The sequence below is a fragment of the Atractosteus spatula genome, chromosome 15, assembly GCF_055471065.1.
Source record: "Atractosteus spatula isolate fAtrSpa1 chromosome 15, fAtrSpa1.hap1, whole genome shotgun sequence".
NCBI lineage: Eukaryota > Metazoa > Chordata > Actinopteri > Semionotiformes > Lepisosteidae > Atractosteus > Atractosteus spatula.
The window spans coordinates 21480919-21501527 of record NC_142720.1 but is presented as its reverse complement, the minus strand read 5'-3'; the positions used below and the strand labels follow the sequence as shown (position 1 = coordinate 21501527).

The following is a 20609-nucleotide window of genomic DNA, read 5'->3' as shown; positions in this document are numbered from 1 at the left end:
TTAAAAACTAAAATACCTGAAATTCAGAATTAGATTTTGCAAATGATGTGAAAAAATATTTTCTGGATATGTCTTCAAATTTCGTGAAAACAAATTACTATGGACTTCTGTAGAGCAGAAGAGTGTGAACAGTAATGAGTAATGAGAATGCCATCAGTAAGACAAGAAATCTTAAACACATCATATCTAGAAATTCAAAACATAAATAAATCATGGAATATTTTATTAAATTTAAACATATGGAACATAAAACATACAAAGAGAAAAAAATACAACATCTATTTCTATGGCACAGAGAACTCTACATGTAGTGTATATAATCTTTCAATTGAAGTAAGTGTATTTCTCTTCGATGGAATAGAATAATATGATGAAGGACTTTATCTGTGATAAAGGACTTTTTCAGCACTAGGCTACTTTCTTCTTTTTTTGTCTTTGGTTATGCAGGAAAACACACGTCAGTATTTGACAAATTTACCTTTTGACACAACACAATACTTCCTGACAGACTCTCAGTTATTTAGCTCTACAAAAAACAATGTTCTTCAATTAGAGAATAGGAGAAAACAATACATACAGCATGGCTTATGATGACTAATATTAAATAAACATATAATCTTCAAAATATATATACTTACTTACAAAGTACTGTAAATACAGTCTAATACTAATATACTTGGTCTCATTGTTCAGCTTCATTTTGACTACTGGTCACACAAGGAAGTTACTTGTCTAATTCAGCCTGCAGGGCAGTTGATTCTGTTCAGGTGTTTTGTGCTTCAACAGAAAGAGATTTAAGGAGGTGCAGCTGGTTGACATGATGCTGGACTCTCAGTTAAACAGAGCTGAACTGTCAGAGCTGCCATCAGGTTCTCACGCAGTTCTTGGAGTCCTGAAGAGATCTTGAGCCCAGCCATTTACAAAAAATACTGCAGGAGAAATATGAGGTTCACATTCATCTTTTTCTCTGAAAATAAGCGATATCAATGGTCCTGCAATGATACACTTTTTGTGACATACAAGTTTCTGTTTTAAATCTTGTGGAACTGCACAGAAAATGTGCTTCTGCCTTTGGCCAAACCTGCAGTAAACACTGTCCCGGTCAATACTTTCATAGCAACTGTTCAAACAAACAAACAAACCAGTCTTTCAATTAACCATTTTGATTAAATGAATCTGGTTTTGGAAGATGGTGTTTAAACATGATTTGGTCAGATTTAACACTTCTAATTTCACCATCTTCTGATTTCTTCTTGATCTGGAGGTGTAAAACACTGCAAACCGGACAGAAAAAGTCAGAAAATCCTTTACCTTTTCAGTATCCTTCACGTTTTCCAGGGACTTCTGGGACAAGTTTCTTTTTGATTCTTTAGGTTCTGTTCCTATATAGGCTATGAAGTGGATAAGTGTGTAGATTCTGTAGGAATCAGATGACACAAACACATTAAATTAATAAAAGGCTCACAAGGATCTCAAGAGTAATCTGATTACAATTGTATACATTGAAAGGGATGTAAACTGAGATGGCAGTAATGACTTCATTTACTAATTTATTCACTGGGCAAAACCTACTGAGATGGCTGTTCCATTAAACTGGTAGACCTACATTCAATGGTGAGCAACATAAAAATCTTACTGTGTGCTCACACCATGGGAAGCTAATGAATGAGAATAGGATGTTGAAAAATAATAAACTGCTTAAACTCTTTTGGAAGTAGTAACCGACTTACCTGTGGTATCCCATAGCAATGAACTGAATGAGCAGCAGGCCAGCAAAGGACAACAGGAACATAAACCCAATTGGATCTATAGAAATGTTCTGGCCTCCTGCTATTGATCCATTTGATAAAATCTTTGGAGTGCTGATAATAACTGGAGAGCCAATAACCTGGAGGAAGAATGTGGCCACCAGCCACAAACAATTGATGATGAAGAAAGCGAATGTGACCTGTAAAGAAATAGAGAAGAAAAGACCCATGATTACTGTAAATGCAATAAATGTGTTTCAGAGAAACTATGTTGTTGAAAGTGGTAAAACTGTGATGTGTGGAACGGAACTGAACCCAGTGCATGATGAATTGTGATGTGAGTGATCTGTAGGGAAAGAGGGTGCTGTCCACTACAGATTGTCTCTGGAAGACCCACATGACAGGGAGTCACTGTGTTGTACCAGTCAAACTTGTTTTGTTTTGCAAGCTATATTTGATTTATTTCTCCTTTCCTGGTGCAGAAGATCAGTCCAGAGTGCAGAGCTGTACCTTGTTTCTGAGGCTTTTGAGATCTTTTTTAATTTGGGCTTGCTTGGCTTTGTCTTCAGACAGTGGCTTTAGGTACTTCTCTATGAGCTCCTCCCAGAAGAGCACTTCATCCTAGGGACAAATAAGGAAACAAATGGAAAAATGTGGAAATAAATGCAAAATTATGGAATCAACCAATTTCTTTCCATCAGGTTACTGCTATAAATCTGCCGGTCCATGATAACTTTTTGCAAAGTGCCTGAGATGACAAATCATGTAAAGCTAATGGGAAAGAACAATGAAAATCATTAAACCCAAGGAGCTCACCTCTTCAAGACTATGAAGATCATCTGGATTGACTTGTAGCTTTGACATGCCACCTTCAAAACAACACAGGTAGGTAAAACAATTGCAGCTTGATATAATAATGTGAGAAAAAAACAGTGTGACAAACTAAACAATCAAAAATGACGTTTATTTTGGTTTAAAGAATAATCTGCTAGCACATTAAAGAATAACATTCAGCAGATATTTTTCATACTTACTGTCTAGTGAGCTGGACTCTTCATCACTAAAACAAAAATATACACATAACTTATTAGCATTCGAGATATTCAAAAATTATAAGTATTCCACCATTAACAATTCCAGAACTCATTGCCTCCTATTTATCCTCCTTACTAATGCATTAACAAAATATGTCACGTTTTTCTGAGAAATCTCATCTGCCTGAAGAAGTGAATTGTGGAAATTAAATTAATTTCACAATATATTTGTTGTTGTTTCAACCACACTTTACACTTTCTTTTTGAAACTCATGAAACAAAATTCACGTGTTTTGTATGTTTTACGTAAAAAACTACCAAAGTAGGCGGCATAGGACTTAACAATTTAATAAAATAAGTTTTTAGCAAAGAGAATAAGAAAACCACTAAACCACTGCCACAAAACATACTGTCGATGCTCTAAAAGACCAGGTCTGACGCCCTGCGCACCTGGAGTTGTGGAGCTCTGATGGGCTGGTTCCACTTTCAGCTCTGTCCTCCTGGGCTTGTAGTTGGAGCTCTGGAGCCGCTGCTACTTTCTCATCTCTGTTCACTTGTATCTCGATGTTCCAACAGAGGCATTTGCACGTTTTCTCAAAAGCCACATGTTTCTGAGGGGCTCTGCGGGGGCCTGCCTTGGCCTGGCTGCCAGTTTCCCGAGTTCCCCAGGATACATTGTCCATGTTCACTATGGAGTATATGGTCAGCAGCAGATATCCACTGGGGATGCTGATGAAGTAGAGCAGCCCGTGTACAAGCAAAGGGAACTCCTGTGGGTGAAGTGCTGCTGTTACTAGATTGAGAATGACTAAAGATATGAAGAACAGACCGCTGGGAGTCACAAACGTTTGCTGTTTGACCATTTCTCCTGAAGAACAATAAGAAAAAGTTCTGATCACTGGATGTGCAATTGCAGATTGTGAGAATATGAGGAGTCAGAACATTGTGATGAATCACCTGTCTTGAGAATGGATGGCAGGATGGAAAGTAACAGGATAATTCATAACAGATCACAATATAATGAAGAACAACCATACCAGAAGCATGCATCTTTAACCTTTGTGTATGATTTATTTTGCTCTATTGAAAAATATGCACAAATTGTGCTGTTTTCTTAGTGTGTTTGAATCTTTGGTGACAGCATTTAGAATAAAAAATCAGATTGAAGCTCATTATACTGTTTTCCTGCTGGATCACTTACCTATAATCGAGAGGACAGTGGCTGTCATTAGGAACGCGTAGATAACACTCAAGAAGGCAGCGATGGAGATCTGGGTGTCAGATTTTAGTCTGAAGCAGAGCACCAGGTAGATGGCAGGGGGCACGATAGCCAAAACAAGGGCCCCATTGAGACTGATGTTGAAGACAAACGAAAAGCTTCCTGCAAGCAAGTAATCAAGCGAACAGGATTAAACCTTCTTCCTGTTAAGAACACCAGCAAATGCACACGTGTGCTGTGAAGCACTCTTTACCTGCAATCATCAAACACACGGTGGCAGGCCCCAGGATGGTGGTGATCATGGTGAATGCCTGGTAGACAATGTAAAGCCTGGAAATGGACCTGTTTTTCTGTGCCGTCAGTGAGCCCGTGCCCAGAAGGTCGATGGTGTTTGCCAGGGTGGAGGGTCCCCAGCGGCGCCTCTGGTTGTAGAACTCTTTGAACTCCTGGGGGGCGTTGGTGTAGGCATCTGAGGCAGCGTTGTACTCCACTCTCCAGCCCTGCTGCAGCAGCAGTGTGCACAGCCAGCGGTCCTCACCTGGTGAGCACGTTTGGGATGAGTTTGTTACTTTCATGGTATCAGTTCCTTAGAGGCCCAATGTGGCGCTGGAGTGAATGGCATGAAACAATTCAATGGTGATCGTCTGAGTGGCTAGACAGAGTGTGTATGAGCAGCTCACATTATCTGGTCTGTTAGCAGCCCCTAAGTGAGTGGGCACACCGGAAATCTGGCCGACTTTGAGACGTGAACTTTCTGACCAGCCAGGCTCATGTGTACTCTCTACGCAGGAGTGGAAGAGATTTGGGAAAGAGGAGAAGAAAGAAGACAATATTGAGCCAAAACTCCTGAAATTGCTCACCTACTGGAATGCACATTGATGGACAAAAACCTATCAACTACTGATCACTGAAGGGATTCAACTTGAGTTCAACAAAAAGAGTTGTATTTTTCAGATTTGTGAAGATTTTTAATTCTCTTTGTAAATCTGATTTGCAATTTGTCACTCTAAGTATTAAGAAGCATTTCTGTAAATGGACCGATAGTAGTCTCTGTTTCTCTTCAGTTTGGAGTACATTTTTTTTCTTTGGAGAATGAAGTATTTCATGGAAACAGTCTCACTTTGTATCAGCTCTTAGAGAATTAGTGCTGGCCAGAATGATTGTCTGAGATTGGATTGGTCATGTCCTGTTCCCCGAAATTCATTCCTCCTGTACAGAGTCTACAAATTTATTCCGTGTGATCTGAATCTGGTGTTAGTTTTGTACAATAAACACTTGTCTTTTAAGCTATTGTACATATATTCAACAGGCACAAAATTGTTCAAGGGAAATTATAGAATTATAGAAGACAAAAGATGTCATTTGTTATTTCCTGATCAGTGGGGGTGTTCAATAATTTTACAATAAAACCCACATTAACATTATAGAGTAATTATCTGAGTGCTATAGATACTTTTTTTTGCTTCATTTCTTAAGTAAAATAAGAACAATAAATTAATTTGTTCTCAACCTGAAAAAACAGAATTAATTAACTTTAAAACTGATTGGTTGCTGTGCCACAGTGCTGCCCAGCTTGGTTAATTTATTTTTCTCTTTAACAGTATCTGTACGTCACAAACCTGCTGTGTAAAACTCTGGGAAATGTGAGATCCCCTCACGACCCCTGTGAGACACTCACCCTGGTCATACTGCACATATTGGCTTGCTTCTGTCGCCTTGGTGGTGTATCTCTTCATGACGTTGTCATCCATGAGGGCGGCTCCTCTGAACAAACTGAAGCACCCGGGGCTGCAGAGCACACAGCCAAACACATGCTCTGCTGTCTTCTGAAGCCAGTGGCCAACAGCGTATTCAAACTTCTGGTACCACACCATAGGGCCTAGAACAACAGCACCAGCTGCAGCTTCATCTCAGGAGGGATAAAACCCCTGCAGAGCCACTCTTATACCTGGAGCTTCAACAATCTTAACTGACAGCATGAATGTGTATTTAATATGCTCTTACATGCAAATGAGTGGTTCCAAAAGAAATATTTATATTGTCTGAACAGAGAAAGATAAAAAATAAAAACATGAGTTTCAAAATTTGAAGTTTATTCAATTTGTTATTATGTCTTAAAGACCTGCTCATATGCATTGTCACACTATTTAAAAATGTGATTTTAAAGTGCATAAAGGCAGAATGAAAACACAGGGAATGCCTCGCTCTGAGCTCAGGACATTGTCCCTGCAGTCAGAGAAGCTGTCTGATCCTCGAGAGAGGCAGCCCTTCATACCTGTGCCAGTCGGGTGAATCCTGCCACAGGCTGCTCCCACATCAGCATACAGCCTGAGACGATCCACCAACAGCATGACTGCCGCAGGCTGGAAGTCAGTGTCTCCATCCAAGGCTAGAATGTATGTGTTGTGTCTTTCTTTCTGTGGGCCAGAAGATGCAGTGATTAACGAGACAGAAGTCTGCTGAGAAATCCAGAAATCCAGGGTTCTCCTGTGTTTTCAAGTCATTCGTACCTTCAGCTGCTCCTGTAGAGTTTTCACATCTTCGCCGTTCTCCTGCTTCTCAAAGTACTTCCTGTCAAGCTTCCAGCCCAGCAGATAGTACAGGTACATGATCTGAAATAAAAACGTACCTGTTTGGTTTTCACTGTCATGCTGTTTATAATGTATAAAGGGAGATAATATCCTGTACAGTATGACACAACACCAAGCACAGGCTGGGGCAGACAAAGACACAGCACAATCTAGTGGCTTGTATGTGTGCAAAATGCAGAGCCTGAAGTAGATGATCATGACAAAGGCTATTATCTTGCAGGTGTAGTACAAAAACTGGATCATCCCACTTTGTTTCACTGGACCTGATTTTACTATATTGTAACACTTTTCTGTATGTCTACATAATTTGAGAATATCTAAAGATGATTATTAAACCTGGATTAACATTTCCTCTAGCGCTAGTATAAATCTATTCTCACAGCACAATCTTGTTCATTACCAACAATCCTTACAGTTAAACAGGAGGGGTCAGGTGTGGACGACGTACCTGAGACCAGCGCTTCTTGTGCCGAATCAGTTGTTTATCTTTGAAGTGGACGATCAGCAGGTTTCCACGTGGAAGTTTGTAACAAAGACGGCCACCGTAGGGAGTTTGTATGATTTTCTGTTCTCCAGCATCAGAGAGGGGTTTGGCTCCATTAAAAATATTGTGTGTTTCATCACTGAACACCCTGTAAGAACAAGAAGCATATTAGTAGAGTTTTACCAATTTTCTGTCAATAAGAGCATTGAAGGGAGCCAGTAAAAATGGGTTTTATCACTAAGGTGGCACTTTACTAATTGAGTAGACCCAGTGGAGCTATAATCTTTGACAAAAAGGGCAGGAATGCAGTTCAGTGACAAACACTAGGAGGTTGGTGCTTACACATAGACTTCTTTGATAACTTCCACCAAGGTCTCAGCGTATTCATTCACACAGTGCTTCTTGACACCCTGTGCATCTTCGATCTCCTCAAAGGCATCATCAAAGAAAATGTGGGCTTCAAAGCTCATGTCTGTCCTCCCATGTTTCTTTGGCCTGTGTCTGTCCAGCCTTGTAACAAAGAACAGAAGACTCTTGTTAATGTGTGGATGTGCACTCAACACAGAATCCAGTTGCTCTAAATGTTCAAGTCCTGGTTCCCACAATGCAAACAGCACAATGTTCTCCAGCACACCCACGCCACTCAGTATCAGTGTCTTCACCTGGCTGCCCTCAGATATCAGGAGATGATCAAAGCATGATGCTGCCTTCTGTGGGTTTTGAACATCACTTTATACAGTACATTGCAGGTTGTCTAATGTGAAACTCCAAAGATTGTATTAAGCACAATACCTCATAACTAGTTCTAAAGTATATCATTAACATTATTTACAAAATTTAAAATTTCAGTTTTCCGCTTTCCAAGAAATGAGTATATAGCAAAGCTTTTGAAACTAGCAATTTTCCACTGTACTTCTCCTACAACTTTCTATATTCTTTTGTTTTAATTTGCTTTCCACTGTTTTACCTGAACATTGAGATGATAATTTTCATCATTTCATCATACGTCTCGTGCCACATTGTAGCACACAGGTAAACTTTCACTGGGTCTTTGTGAACTCTGGTGAGACAACAAAATATATTCAAGACAGAGATGTCTGTTATTCAGTGGTATAAAGAATATGTACGTCATCTGTATAACTTTTTGGGACATCTAGTATTCACCTTCTTGATGAATCATGTTTTCTAGACATTTACATCGCTTGGTGAATAAATACAAATTTCTAAAGGTTTTTTAGGTCTTTTTTCAGAGCTGCTGCATTTCTCATAAAAGACTGAATGCAAGTGTCACGATCGTAATCCCTCCTCTTAAGGGCGCTCCGGCTCTTTTCACATTTTCGCTTATTCCGTGCACCTGCCCTCAATCCTGCCCCATCTTAGGCCTGGCGCTACTCCCGACTCTGCATTGGAAGACTGACGCCCGGAGGCCCACCAACCACCAAGTCGCCCTACGTCCGCAGCTTGAGGGCATAGGTCTCCTACCAGCGTCCTAACCAGCTACAGTAAGTCCGGGGTTCAGAGTGCCTGGCCTCATGATCCTGCTTTTATTCCCAGTCCCTGCACCGGATCTGGGTTTTAACTGTGTCTTGTTTTCGTCTCGTTTGGATTTCCCGATTTTGGACTTTTGGACTTCGCCCTGGATTTCCCCCCTGGACTCCTTGGGCTTGTCTGCCATGGCCACGCCCCCCGAGCACCAGTTCACTGTCGCCACGCCCCCCTGCCTGTCAACCTGCCCTGATCCTCATCGTCTCCTCCCCATTGTTCTAATCCACTCACTTCCGGATTATACCGTCTGAATAGGGTCCTGTTCTACGCAACCTTACAGCAAGGAGTCCTCAGTTGTGTTTTCACAGCCTTCCTCAGAATTTGTATTATGTAACTGGAACCTTCACTGGAAGTCTCCACTCGTTTCATTACTGATCATCCATTGTTAGACACATAATGCCGCAAACACTTATGACCAAATTACGTTTGTGGTAATTAGTTTACTTGGTAAGTAGTTTATTTTGCATATTGTATCCGTAAGGGGATATCTGTCCTACCTGAAAGCTTCTTTCAAGCATGATTAAATGTCACGCACAGAGAAGAGATTTAAATATGAAATAACTCTCAGACATGCGCTAGTAGCCATACCATAACTTTTCACCTACAATGATTAGAGAGCAAGTTCATGCATATTGGGGCTGATGTAATCCCTGAACCTATTATATTCAAATAATCCCAAAAAGAACCTAGAAATCCTGCATGTCAGAAGGCCAGATATGTATGTCGGGGAGTGAAAGTGCCAGAGAGAGTACAATAAAACCCAGACAACTAACTGGCAAACTGTACCCAGCGCATGGAAACAGTATAATCTAAGCTCATGAGTTATGTGCTGTCTTGACTGCTCTACCCATCATATTGGAGTGAAGAGACGTGTCTTACCTGAATCCTGACCAATTCTAGTGCAAGTGTTCACATTACTCCTATCCTGGAGTCCTTGCACTGGCTTCCTGTCAAATTCCGTGTGGACTTTAAAATCCTCATGCTCACCTATAAGGCTCTGCATGGCTTTGCACCTCAAAACCTGCCTGAACTACTATCGCCCTACTCCCCACCTCGCAACCTTCACTCTTCTAATTCTGGTCTCCTTACTGTCCCCCAAGCCCGTCTACATTATATGGTTGACAGGGCCTTCTCCTGTTATGCCCCCAAGCTCTGGAACTCTCTGCCCAAGGATATCAGAGAGTCACCTTCTCTAAACTCCTTCAAATCCAGACTCAAAACCTTCTTCTTTAGAAGAGCCATTACTTAACTGGTTCCATTCTTTACCCCTCTGCTCCTACTATACTAAGTACCACCATATTACTATAGTATATACTATACTAAGTCTCCTCTATGTATTGTAACTGTGTTTTATCTTGTGTATTCTTTTTATTTATTGTTGTTGCCATTCTGTAAAGCGGGGTTCAGAAGCCACCTTTAATGGTGCTACATAAAATAAAGTTTTATTATTATTACCTGTCACTTGAATGTTTCTTCAGAATCTCAAAGCGCATGTTGAGCAGCAGGGACTGGTCTATGAAGGCAGCTTCATACAGGCGCCTCACAAAGAGCTCTGAGGTCCTCTCGATGCGCTGAATTGGGGTGTTCCAGACGTGGACTGTGGACAGCAGCAGTCCGACAAACCAGCTGAATTCTGAAGCTGCCAGCAGTGACAAGCCCACTTTATCCACCTGAACTATCGCATTCCTGTTACACATACTCTGGGTAATGTCCTTGGTCAGAGTTTCTACTGCCACAATCCCCTGGGTTGTGAAGTTTCGAAAAGTCTGACAGAACAAATTCAGAGAAAAATTGCCTGCACCGGAGTCGCTCAGAGCTGTCTCATAACGTGTCACAAACACCAACACGAAAGCCAGTAACACAGCCGGGGACGTGAGAATCGTGGGCACGATGAAGCCACGCCGGAGAGCGTGAAGTTTACAGGCCACCACCACAAACCAGTGGCAGAGGGCTGAGGAAATGGCCTGGATTCCAAACAGACTCAGAGTGACTATGACTGTGTTTCTTGACACTGCTTTGACAGAAGCCCAGTCTTGTCCTGACAGGGGGACATAGATCCCTACAACAGCCACAGTGACCAGGATTCTGACAGTGCTGGAGATGACATAGCAGAAGTTTTTGGAGTGGTGGATGTCCTTAATGACTCCCTGAAGGAATCCGATCTTAAACTTGGTTGAAAAATTCTCCCACCAATTAAGGGAAACGATCAATGTCCCTCCTATAGCAAGGCCAGCATACATGTACATATCTCTGCTGGCCTTCTGCCCACTGATCTCAATTTGGTAACCAACAAGTAGAAACACAAAACCAGCTACCAGCAGGACAACAGCTAACAGAGGAGGTGCTATGAACCGTCTGTAGCTATCTTTTTCTACAGCCCGACTGGCCACTTGCAGGACTGCAGGCAATGCACAAACACCATTCAGTATCATCACATTCGTTAGGATGTCTAAATGAGGCATAGCGACGACGGTGAGAATCGCTGCACCAGCAGCCACAAGAAGTTCACTTGCAAGCACCTAGGAGACATAACCAAGGAGTAGCAATAAACACTGTGACAGTAGACCATATGGAAAAATTGGTTTTATGTTTGTTAGAAAACTGGAAAACTGGAGAGAGACAAACACACATCACTACAATCACTTTTCAGCACTCTTACTTTATATACAGCATGTTTCTCTACTCTGAATGATTCTTAAAAGTGCTCATGTATGGTAAAATGGAAATACAAATAACATGTACTCAGAAGCTGGATCAATAACCTGTTCTGTTGCATGCTTTACAGTTTCCCAATTCATGCAGTATAAGAATAATCCAGATATACAATTAGTAGAACAGACAGTAGCATTTGTTGTGGTGATTATTGTCTTACCCAGAAGATGGTCTTTGCTGAGGGTGTCTTTGAGTCTTTAAAGGCAATTTTCCAAAGGCTCTTGGCCAACGTGAGGATGCTGGGAACGATCAGAGTGCAGCCTAAGAGCAGGAGTCCGAAGGCTCTTGTTGAGATGGTGGTAGAAGAGCTGCTGGACACTGTTATAAGGAGGAGCAGGGAGGACTGTAATAAAAAGAGCACAGTAGTTGCGTCTCATTTATAGTCAAGGATGGCAAATATTAGCAAAACTGAAATTCTGTCAAAAGAGAATTTGCTTTTTTTCATTCATTGGTAAATATTTTTGTTAATACATGTTTAGCAGTTAATTTATTTTTAATTACAGTAGCTTTGTGTTACACCACAATTTCAAGCACAGTGTATACAACACTAGCTGTTACCAAAGAATATGAATAGGTTTGATTTAGCATTTTTTGGGAGCACATTTGCTGTAACTTCTTTCCTCTTTCACAAAGAAACTTCTAAAGATTTTAAACCTCCTCTGTGTGTGCAAAAGTTTGATAACACCGGTATATAAATCTGCTTTTTCATGAGTCTTTGTTTTATTACAAAGCAGGCACTTTTTCCACCCTAAAGATACAGAAGCAATTAATGAGAATCAGGTTTGATATCATGTGGATTGAGGGGAATCGACAGTAACTGCCTTACCTTGCTGAAAAAGCCAAGAGCAAAGACTGTCAGTCCAATTAGAGTGCAGATAACATAGTGGATGAACCTGAACAGCTTCCTGGGTTTCTGTTCATCCTGAATGTCGGGCACCTCTCTGAAGTGATCCCAGGACTGCCTGATTGATAAAGAGAGACAGTCAAGTGGTAAAATAATTGTATGAACAAATACTATAATTGTTGTTAGACGTTTTAACTGATGATACCCCCATATGTTTCATGTCATAAAATTAAGAATTCCCTCTCCATCATTCAAAATCACAATCAAGCCATTCCTGATCTGCTTAAGATATTGTACTACCCGTACATGTGCTTTGGGGTAGTAATTAAATACTAATGTATTCTATTTTAGATTTGAATATATATGCATAATAAATAAATATACTTTATTTCATTATTTATTATGATTTGGTCATGGTTTTCTACAGTATTTAACTTTTTCTTACAGAGCTCTGTTAAATTGGGATAATGTTGTTGTATCTGATAATATTAATAATAATAAAATGGATGTTACCTTATTTCTTCTTTCTTCGTTCTTTCATCGTCCATAGTTCCTCTACCCTGCGCACAACTGTTTTGTCTGGTGTGAGTATCAGTCAGTAGCTTTACCTACTCTTATTTGTAATAACTGGTTATATTATGCTGTACACAAAGAGGTGTGTCCTTTCATATTCATTTAAATGATCATTAAAATACATGACCCTCTCCAAACTTCCTGTGGTGGCTGCATTAGTGAAGGAATTTCACAACCATTTAAAGAACGCCAGACCAAACAACATCATCCTTTTCTGGTGTTTTTTGTGTTTTTGTAGGAAAAGGTCTGTACCTTTTCTGGGGAAAGAGGCTTTAAACAAAATTTAAGAACATAACATTTCTAAAACAATTAAATACAATTTCACAATATTGGCAAAACTCTATTCTTACAGCTTTCTAAAAGTCTTGGGAGGCACATTATTTCCTGCACTGTTAATTATTTTTTCATACAGTAGGTGGAATAACCCTGATTCACAGTGAGTTTGGTTAGTGTTGCTGCCTCACAGCGCTGGGGCCCTAGGTTCAGTTCCTGAGGTGCTATCGCCATGCACTTTGTACGTTCTCTCAGTGTTCGTGTGGGTTTTCTCCTGGTTCTCCAGTTTCCTCCCACAGTCTGAAGACATGCTGGTAGATTAACTGGTTCCTGTAAGAACTGAAGCCAATTCAGTGGTCCTGGTGTGAGTGTGTGCATGTCTGAGTGTGTGGCCTGTGATGGACTGGCGTCCTGTCCAGGGTGTATCCTGCCTTAAGACGATTGCTTGTCTCCTTAGGTTCTGGTTGCCCCATGACTTTGTACTGAGTAAAGTGTTTTAGAAAATGGATGGATAACCCTGAATTAATAATTACATGATCTAACCTAAATTAACATGTAGTAATATGGTGTTAACTAATGCTAGATAAAACTAATGTCCCAGACACATGAGCTGCAGTATCTGGACCTTTAACTTCAATTTTGGGGCTTGAAGTTACAAGCGGGAGCTGGCTATACTGTTGCTCTTTCACCTGGAGTTCTGCCATTTCTTTGGAACCTCCTTAGCATCTCATTTTTTTTTCTTTGGAAAACTTCCTAATTTTTTCAAAGTGAAACAAAGAACTATATTATGTAAAAATGAAAGATGAGTCATAAATGATGCACGAATAGGCAGCCCTTTTCTAACCCACATGCAAAACCTTACAATACCTTCAATTCCTTTATCAACCTACTGCCTTCACACACAAATTGTTTCCACCATGTCTTGCTTTGTAACTGAAACCAGTTGACAAGCCATCCAAGTGGAGGAGAGTCCCATTACCTGTAAAAAGCGTTATATATAAAAGCAATTATTATTATTGCAACCTCAGACTATTTTTTTACACCGTCTTCTGTGTTTTATGTTGCTTGATTTAAAAGAATATCAACAAAATGCTTTTTGAAAATATACATGTACATAAACTTCAGTGGGTGCCACAGTTTTGTAGTTAATTTTGAAATACTACTTGTCATTCAATCAGGACTTTAGCCAGCACACAAAATAATAAAATGATATTGATATGGGTAATGTAATTCTACTGTATTGTACTCAGGGAAAAAAATACTGCATTTCCAGGGAAATATTTCAGTGAGAATTAAGTCAGCTTGGGGTGTGCTGCAGCTGCAGGGGCCGGAGATGGAGGGGATATACAGTAGCTGTTGTGAACAGGGCAGGTCTGTAAGCTAACACAGTCTTCAGGCAGGGACAGACAGGGAGGGAAACTGGTGGTCAGCTAGGTGACCTAATCTTTCTGGTGCTGGGCAGGAGACTGAAATTATCAGGGAGGTCAGGTTCTGGACTGACGTGGAAGTCTTCAGGCAGAAAAAAAAACTTTGGACCCACAGGTCAAAGCTGTTTAGTGCACTGCTGTAGTCTACGAAGCTTCTCAATGACAGAGCACCGCACCAGTGCCATAATAGTGTTACACCGCGGAAACAGGATTCACAGACGTCTGCTCTTTATTGTGCACAACTCGTAACTGACACAGCATGGCAAAAAGCCGCCAAGGCACCCAAGTGCCGTAAAGTGCCCAAAAACCCAAAGCGCAACAGCTTCGTAAACCCCAAACGGACGCTGTGTGCGACATAACAAATAGGGTAATTTTTCAAAGGGGGTCGAGATACAGTATCCATCCCGAGCAAGTCTGGTTAGCCCTGGGCGGAATGTGCCTTCGAATGCGTCGTCGAAATGCCCTCCATTTCTCAGGAAACTGGGCCCCACTCATCTGTGCGTGACAGAATGAAACTATTTGTTAATGTATACTGCCATCGGCTTTTGTCCTGATTATTGGACTGACTTCAAATACTTTGGCACTTGCAGTCATGTTTTGCTATGTATTCGTGTCAGTGGTAAAGGGTGGAGAAAGTCATCAGTGAGCTTGATTAGTTTGTTTACTATGCTGGAATCATGATCATTGACTTAAATTAAGAAGAGCAGTGGTCCCTCTGATGTAACTGTATCACCCTGGTTCAGAGGATCTTAACAATCCCTCAGCTATATAACATTAGAAATGCATCTGTTCCTTTGATTCTGGTTGTATCTGCATCATGCCTTCTCTGTAGAGTTTTCTCATGCTCCCCAATCGGTTTTCTTTTTCCTCACCTTCTGAAGTGTCTCTAAATTGCCCACATGTGCGTGTCTGTGTGTGGCATCCATCCGTGGGAGCAGACATGCTTTCTTCCTTCCTCTCCTCTATACAGTATGTGTATAAATGGATGGATGGATTAATTCATCACTCATTACTTTAGCTATCATGTGATCTGAAAAAAAACCTTTAGTTGGTAGCAGCCTCATCCCTTAACAGATCCTGAACTGTTCAGTATTGTACAATGTTGGCCATACTGTACATCCTTATGGCCAACCAGGACACTATAATCACTGGGAAGCCAAGCAGGAAAAAGCCTATCTAACCTCTAGCATCACCAATTCATACTATAACACTACAAGAAATGTCTAAATTTTGAAATTGCTATTAATCAGAGTAAATGTCGCTGGTGGTGGAATGTTTCTTTTTACCTCAAAGTCAAAACTTGCAAATTCTTCTATTTTCCCAAAGATCCTGAACAAATTAGAGTGTGTCTTGCTATAAAATATAAAATGGCGATTGAGGTACACTGTATTGATATACAGTTTGCCAAGTGTAATACTAGACTATCTGCCTTTACAAACTGATATTTTAATGCATTATTTCAACTGCATTTAAAAATAGCAAATGGACTATATTTATTATTATTATTATGTTTATATTTTATTGTATTTTATATTATTATTATGTTTATTATTGTAATCACTGCCAAACTGTCAATGTAAAATCATTGGTTTGCATAGAATCTGGATCGTGATCATTAAAACTGTCCCTAAAGCAGTGGTACATTCTCTTGTGTGTCAGTGCTTTTATTATGCCTGCTCATTCACCAATGCACCTGGGAAACTCACCCACTCACATCCAGGATGGTTCTCTTCTATTAAAAACAGCAATACATTCTCAATTTTAGTCAGCCTAACTAATTAAATAGCTGTTGTTCCTCTACAAGATGTCTTCATGAGCAAATGTGTCACAGACCCAAGACAAGGACCTCAGCCATGATACTAAAAGACTTAAAAATATCAAGACGCTTAATTGCCAGCTTCCACTAGCAGCAGATAAACATTTTCAAGGTGTACAAAATGGGAAATTAGGTTATTAAAAGTATTTATTTGAAATTGTGCTAACTAAAGGCATATGACTAAAAAAGGAGAACAGCCATATGCAGTATTTTATGAACTTGGAATGGTAGCAGTTAAGCCTTCAAGTTGGCTAAGCTGAACATGAAAGTAGAAAAGAAAAGACACCAGTGCTCCGGGAAATCAACATTGTTATCAACGTGCAGCTACCCGATTTCAATTAGCTGTGAAAGTGTCGGTCGAGTTAGGAGGCTGCCTGAAAGATTTCTCTCCTGTACCGGCACATCGCACGGAAGACAACACGCGCTCTGCCGGTGTGTAGTCGTCTGCAAAGGTTTCGGTTCTCTGGTACAGGAGAGAAATCTTTCTCTAATCGGAGAGATTAGTTTGTGCCGCCGGTGAGGGGGAACACATTCGGCTCTACCGTGAACGCCGTCTGTGGGCGCGTGGGGACCTGTAATCACAGCGCTGGTTAGCATCAGGTGTGGAAGCTGCACATTCCACATGCCGCTGAGGTGCAATGGGAGGTGTGTTCCACTGTCACATAGCATTTTATAGGACTATCACACCCCAATAAACTGGAAGTGCAGGGAATGAACAACTATGACAGGCATGAACAAAAACAAAAGATAAGCATCTTTATTTAATCCAAGGTTTAAACAGCCTTTTAAACAGAAACCAAATGTGTTATTCAACAAGCTGCTATTTTGTAATATTTCATTGAAAGAAAACATCAAAACATTAAAAAATATGAAGTCCAATTTTAACTAAAAGCCATTTTTGTAAGATTTATCTTCAGCTTCACATTCAAAGTACTGTACTTGAAATTCAGCTTCAAAAACGGATGTGGCAACAGCCATACTGTTGTCATTTAAAACGCATTAGGAGTGCAGTGTACTTTGTTGAAACCGAGCTCCTTAACAATGTAAAATGTTTCACGAATATTCTAAATGTTTACCATAATGAATGTCTTTGTATTTTAATTTTAAACATCTGTTATCTACAGTTGTGCTGCACTATTATGTAAATATCACCAGCTTCTTCATAACCACAGCATTTATTCAATGGGCCTTGTTCACAAGAGTCTGACTTAAGACACATGTAAACACAATCCACTGGAATTATTCTACACAGGTAAGATGTGTCTAATAATTATCAGCTGCTATCCCCAAAGGTGAATTACCCCTTATTAACACACAGCACAACACAACTCATTAGTGTATCCTTAGTACAGAAAGACAAGCTTCATCTCAAGACTGATTTAAACTGAGTTAAAAAAGACCAGGATAGCCAAGTTCTTACAATTACAGTAGCAGTGCCTTAACACAAAGTGTACCTGCTCATAAGGCACATTTTTGGAAAATGATAATATGTAGTAAGATAATATATATAATAGGGCAGCACAGTGGAGCCTTGCAGTTCTGGGGCCCTGGGTTCTATTCCAGACCTGGGTGCTACTGTACAGTATATGTGTAAATGCCAGGATCTGGCAAATGTTCACATTTTGAAAGCTGGCTGACAATGAAAGATTTGGCACACAGAATTGTTTACTGCTTCTGGTTTTGTCCTGTGACAAGCTGAACAGGGTTTGCCTTACCCCAAATTTTCCCCTGGAAACAGTACCTATACTTTACAATGAAGGTGTAAAAGCGAGGACTTGTTCCATGAAGAGATAAACCACACCTGCTGCATGACAGATTACTGTCATATAAAGTACGGTGAGCCTTATTGTTGCAAAGCTTTGACAAATATCATGCTAATATTATTACTCTCATTTGTGCTTCCTTTACATGTTATTTGAGTGGATTTTGCAATTGAAATTACTTAACCTACCAGTATGTTTTAGGACTGTGGGAGGAAATAGTAGAACCTGGAGGAAATCCATGCAAACACTTGAAGAACATACGGACTCCACACAGGTTGCAGGGGAGCAGGAGTCTATCCCAGCAAGCAACAGGTGCAAGGCAGGGTACACCCTGGACGGTACGCCAGTCCATCACAGGGCAGACGCAGGAACAGATATAAACATGCACACACTCAAACCAGGGCCAATTGTCTCAGAAGCCAATCAACCTACCAGTATGCCTTTAAACTGTGGGAAAAAAACTGCACAAACCTAAGGAGAACATGCAAACTCCATGTGTTTGTTTTTTCTCTTCCCACTGACTATATGTAATAAATAAAATCATAATTTTATGAAGCACCTTTCTACACCCAATGATGCTGTACAAAGTGATAGAGAACAAGAATACAATAAAAAGGAATAACATGAAACATGAACATACAGGATAAACTGTCAGGCAATTATTTATATGGCTCAGTACTTAATACGCAGACATAATAGTAATGTAATAATAATAAAGAAGAGGGACTAATTTAACCTGACCACATTTATTTATTTACTTCTTTTACTGATTTACATGACGTTGCCAGACATGTAAATAAGTCAGAGGAATTCCACAAAAACATGAGAACACGTTTCAAATGCGAATCATATGAAGTGAAAGAGACAGACGATGGTGAGCAAGTCTAAGAATCCACAACCCTGCCAACCCAAACCATTTCTTGTACAGCTCTCCAGAACAATCACGAGTGGCGCATTCCCAGGAGTCTTAAACAATATCACACACTGCTTCAGTGCAGCATGTGTGGCTCCGGTGATAATGACCTCTAAATGTATGCATGACCTTGAGGAGCTCAAACTATGAGTTGATTTAACAAAATAAATTGTTTGTATAAATCAGGATTGTCCAAACTAATTGATATGTGGCAAAACAGTGTGAAGAGGATCAATTAATACGTCAATACCACAAATTGTTTTCATTTTAAATAAATAAAACTTAAATGGATTCATATCCGTTGTTAACATATCGTCTATTGTTGTTTAGGGGAATCTTTGAGCCATGACTGTCTCCTAAAACTTTCACAAAGCCTCCAAAGGTTGTGGAAACTACTGAAAGTTACTTTCATTTGTCCCTTGGCGTTTAAGAAAGCTGAAAGCGGATCACAACAGGCAGCACCACATCATCCAGGGGAAAGTCGGAAAATTATTAAGATAAAAGATTATTATATAAAAGTATAATGTTTTAAGCAATATGCATATTAATAAAAGTCTTCTAGTACATGACAGGTGTTTTAGTATTAGAATTTAAGGAACGTAACACCAGCAAGAGGAAATTCTTCTTATCTTCCCCCTCGGTTGCTGGTAGTTTATCCACCTGTCTCTCAAAATAGCCCAGAGAATACCTTCTTTTAATTAATTTAGTTAACTAAATAATACCATATTTTATTGAATATAGCACATTTTATTCAGTCAATAATTAGGACTTAATGAAAAAATATCGATCTGCTTTGGCCAATACTTTTCAGTTCCCTAATTACAATCCCCCTTTTACAATTACAACTTTTACAATTCAGAGTAAATTCATACATTTTAGATTATATTTTTTAAAGTGGTGAGCTTCATTAAAACCACATTAGCCATTATTCCATACATTTTAATTAGGCAAATTTATCTGGAATTATTTTTGGTCCTCAACCTTCCTGTACATTATTTTTTTGTTCCAGATTATTTTTTGCTATTTTGGATTGAACAGTGATACTGTGACTGTAAAGGTAATCTCTGGTTATTTTATTTCATTTAAAATTACTCAAAGGATGTACCCTGTAGGTGCCGTCTGAAAGGGAGAGACAGGAACGTAGCTCACAGATTTGCTAACAGTAAGACAGGGAAGGGCCTTCGTTTATACCGATGTGCATAGCAGAGGAGGGAGAGAGGGGGCGATAGAGTCAAGGGAAAAGAGGGCAGAGCAATCAGAGGGACAGAAAGAAGAGGAGGAGAGGAAGTCTGAGGGGATGCCTGCTTCTAGGATGAGATGGCTGAGTGGCACGTACTGTAGATATCCATGAAGAAATCCAGAAGAGAAGTTACAGAAGGGAAAGGAGGGTCTGTCTGTGCATCACCAGTGTAGAAGCGGGAGATGAAGGCATGACTAGAGACACAACACAGAGGACAATGTGTGCCAGCAGAGAGGAGAGAGGGAGAGCTGTAAAGACCCTTCAGAGACTGGATGGAAGCCAGAAGTTCTCTCTTTGCCTGTTATAGTCCACTTGCTCTCTGGGCTGAGTCATGTTTTCCTTGAGACATGTTTGCAAGTTGCTTTTATTAGTTTTATAATAGGCAGAAAACTCGCTGTTCGTTGTTTCTAGTTGGCTTACAGTGTAT

General features: G+C 40.1%; 1 protein-coding gene across 1 annotated transcript; it reads right to left on the bottom strand.

Moving 5' to 3' along the window:
• Nucleotides 1-689: 689 nt before the first annotated feature.
• On the bottom strand, nt 690-12761 carry LOC148820254 (chitin synthase chs-1-like). The gene is made up of 19 exons (XM_088934210.1): nt 12691-12761; nt 12160-12295; nt 11494-11676; nt 10077-11140; nt 8044-8136; nt 7419-7586; nt 7041-7224; nt 6512-6613; nt 6277-6418; nt 5680-5880; nt 4255-4539; nt 3984-4163; nt 3233-3650; nt 2783-2808; nt 2565-2617; nt 2259-2369; nt 1731-1948; nt 1312-1417; nt 690-929 (listed from the first exon to the last, which is right to left on the bottom strand). The coding sequence occupies exons 1-19, from the start codon at nt 12723-12725 to the stop codon at nt 918-920; spliced, it is 3717 nt and encodes a 1238-aa protein (XP_088790336.1). The 5' UTR covers nt 12726-12761; the 3' UTR covers nt 690-917.
• Nucleotides 12762-20609: the final 7848 nt, after the last annotated feature.

What these genes read in the sequence shown, in the direction of transcription:
- LOC148820254 (XM_088934210.1), bottom strand. Translation starts at nt 12,725, where the DNA reads ATGGACGATGAAAGAACGAAGAAAGAAGAAATAAG. An exon ending in AGAGTCCAGCTCACTAGACA is followed by an intron (nt 2,618 to 2,782) that starts GTAAGTATGAAA and finishes GTTGTTTTGAAG; the next exon opens with GTGGCATGTCAAAGCTACAA. An exon ending in TCAAAAGCCTCAGAAACAAG is followed by an intron (nt 1,949 to 2,258) that starts GTACAGCTCTGC and finishes ATTTCTTTACAG; the next exon opens with GTCACATTCGCTTTCTTCAT.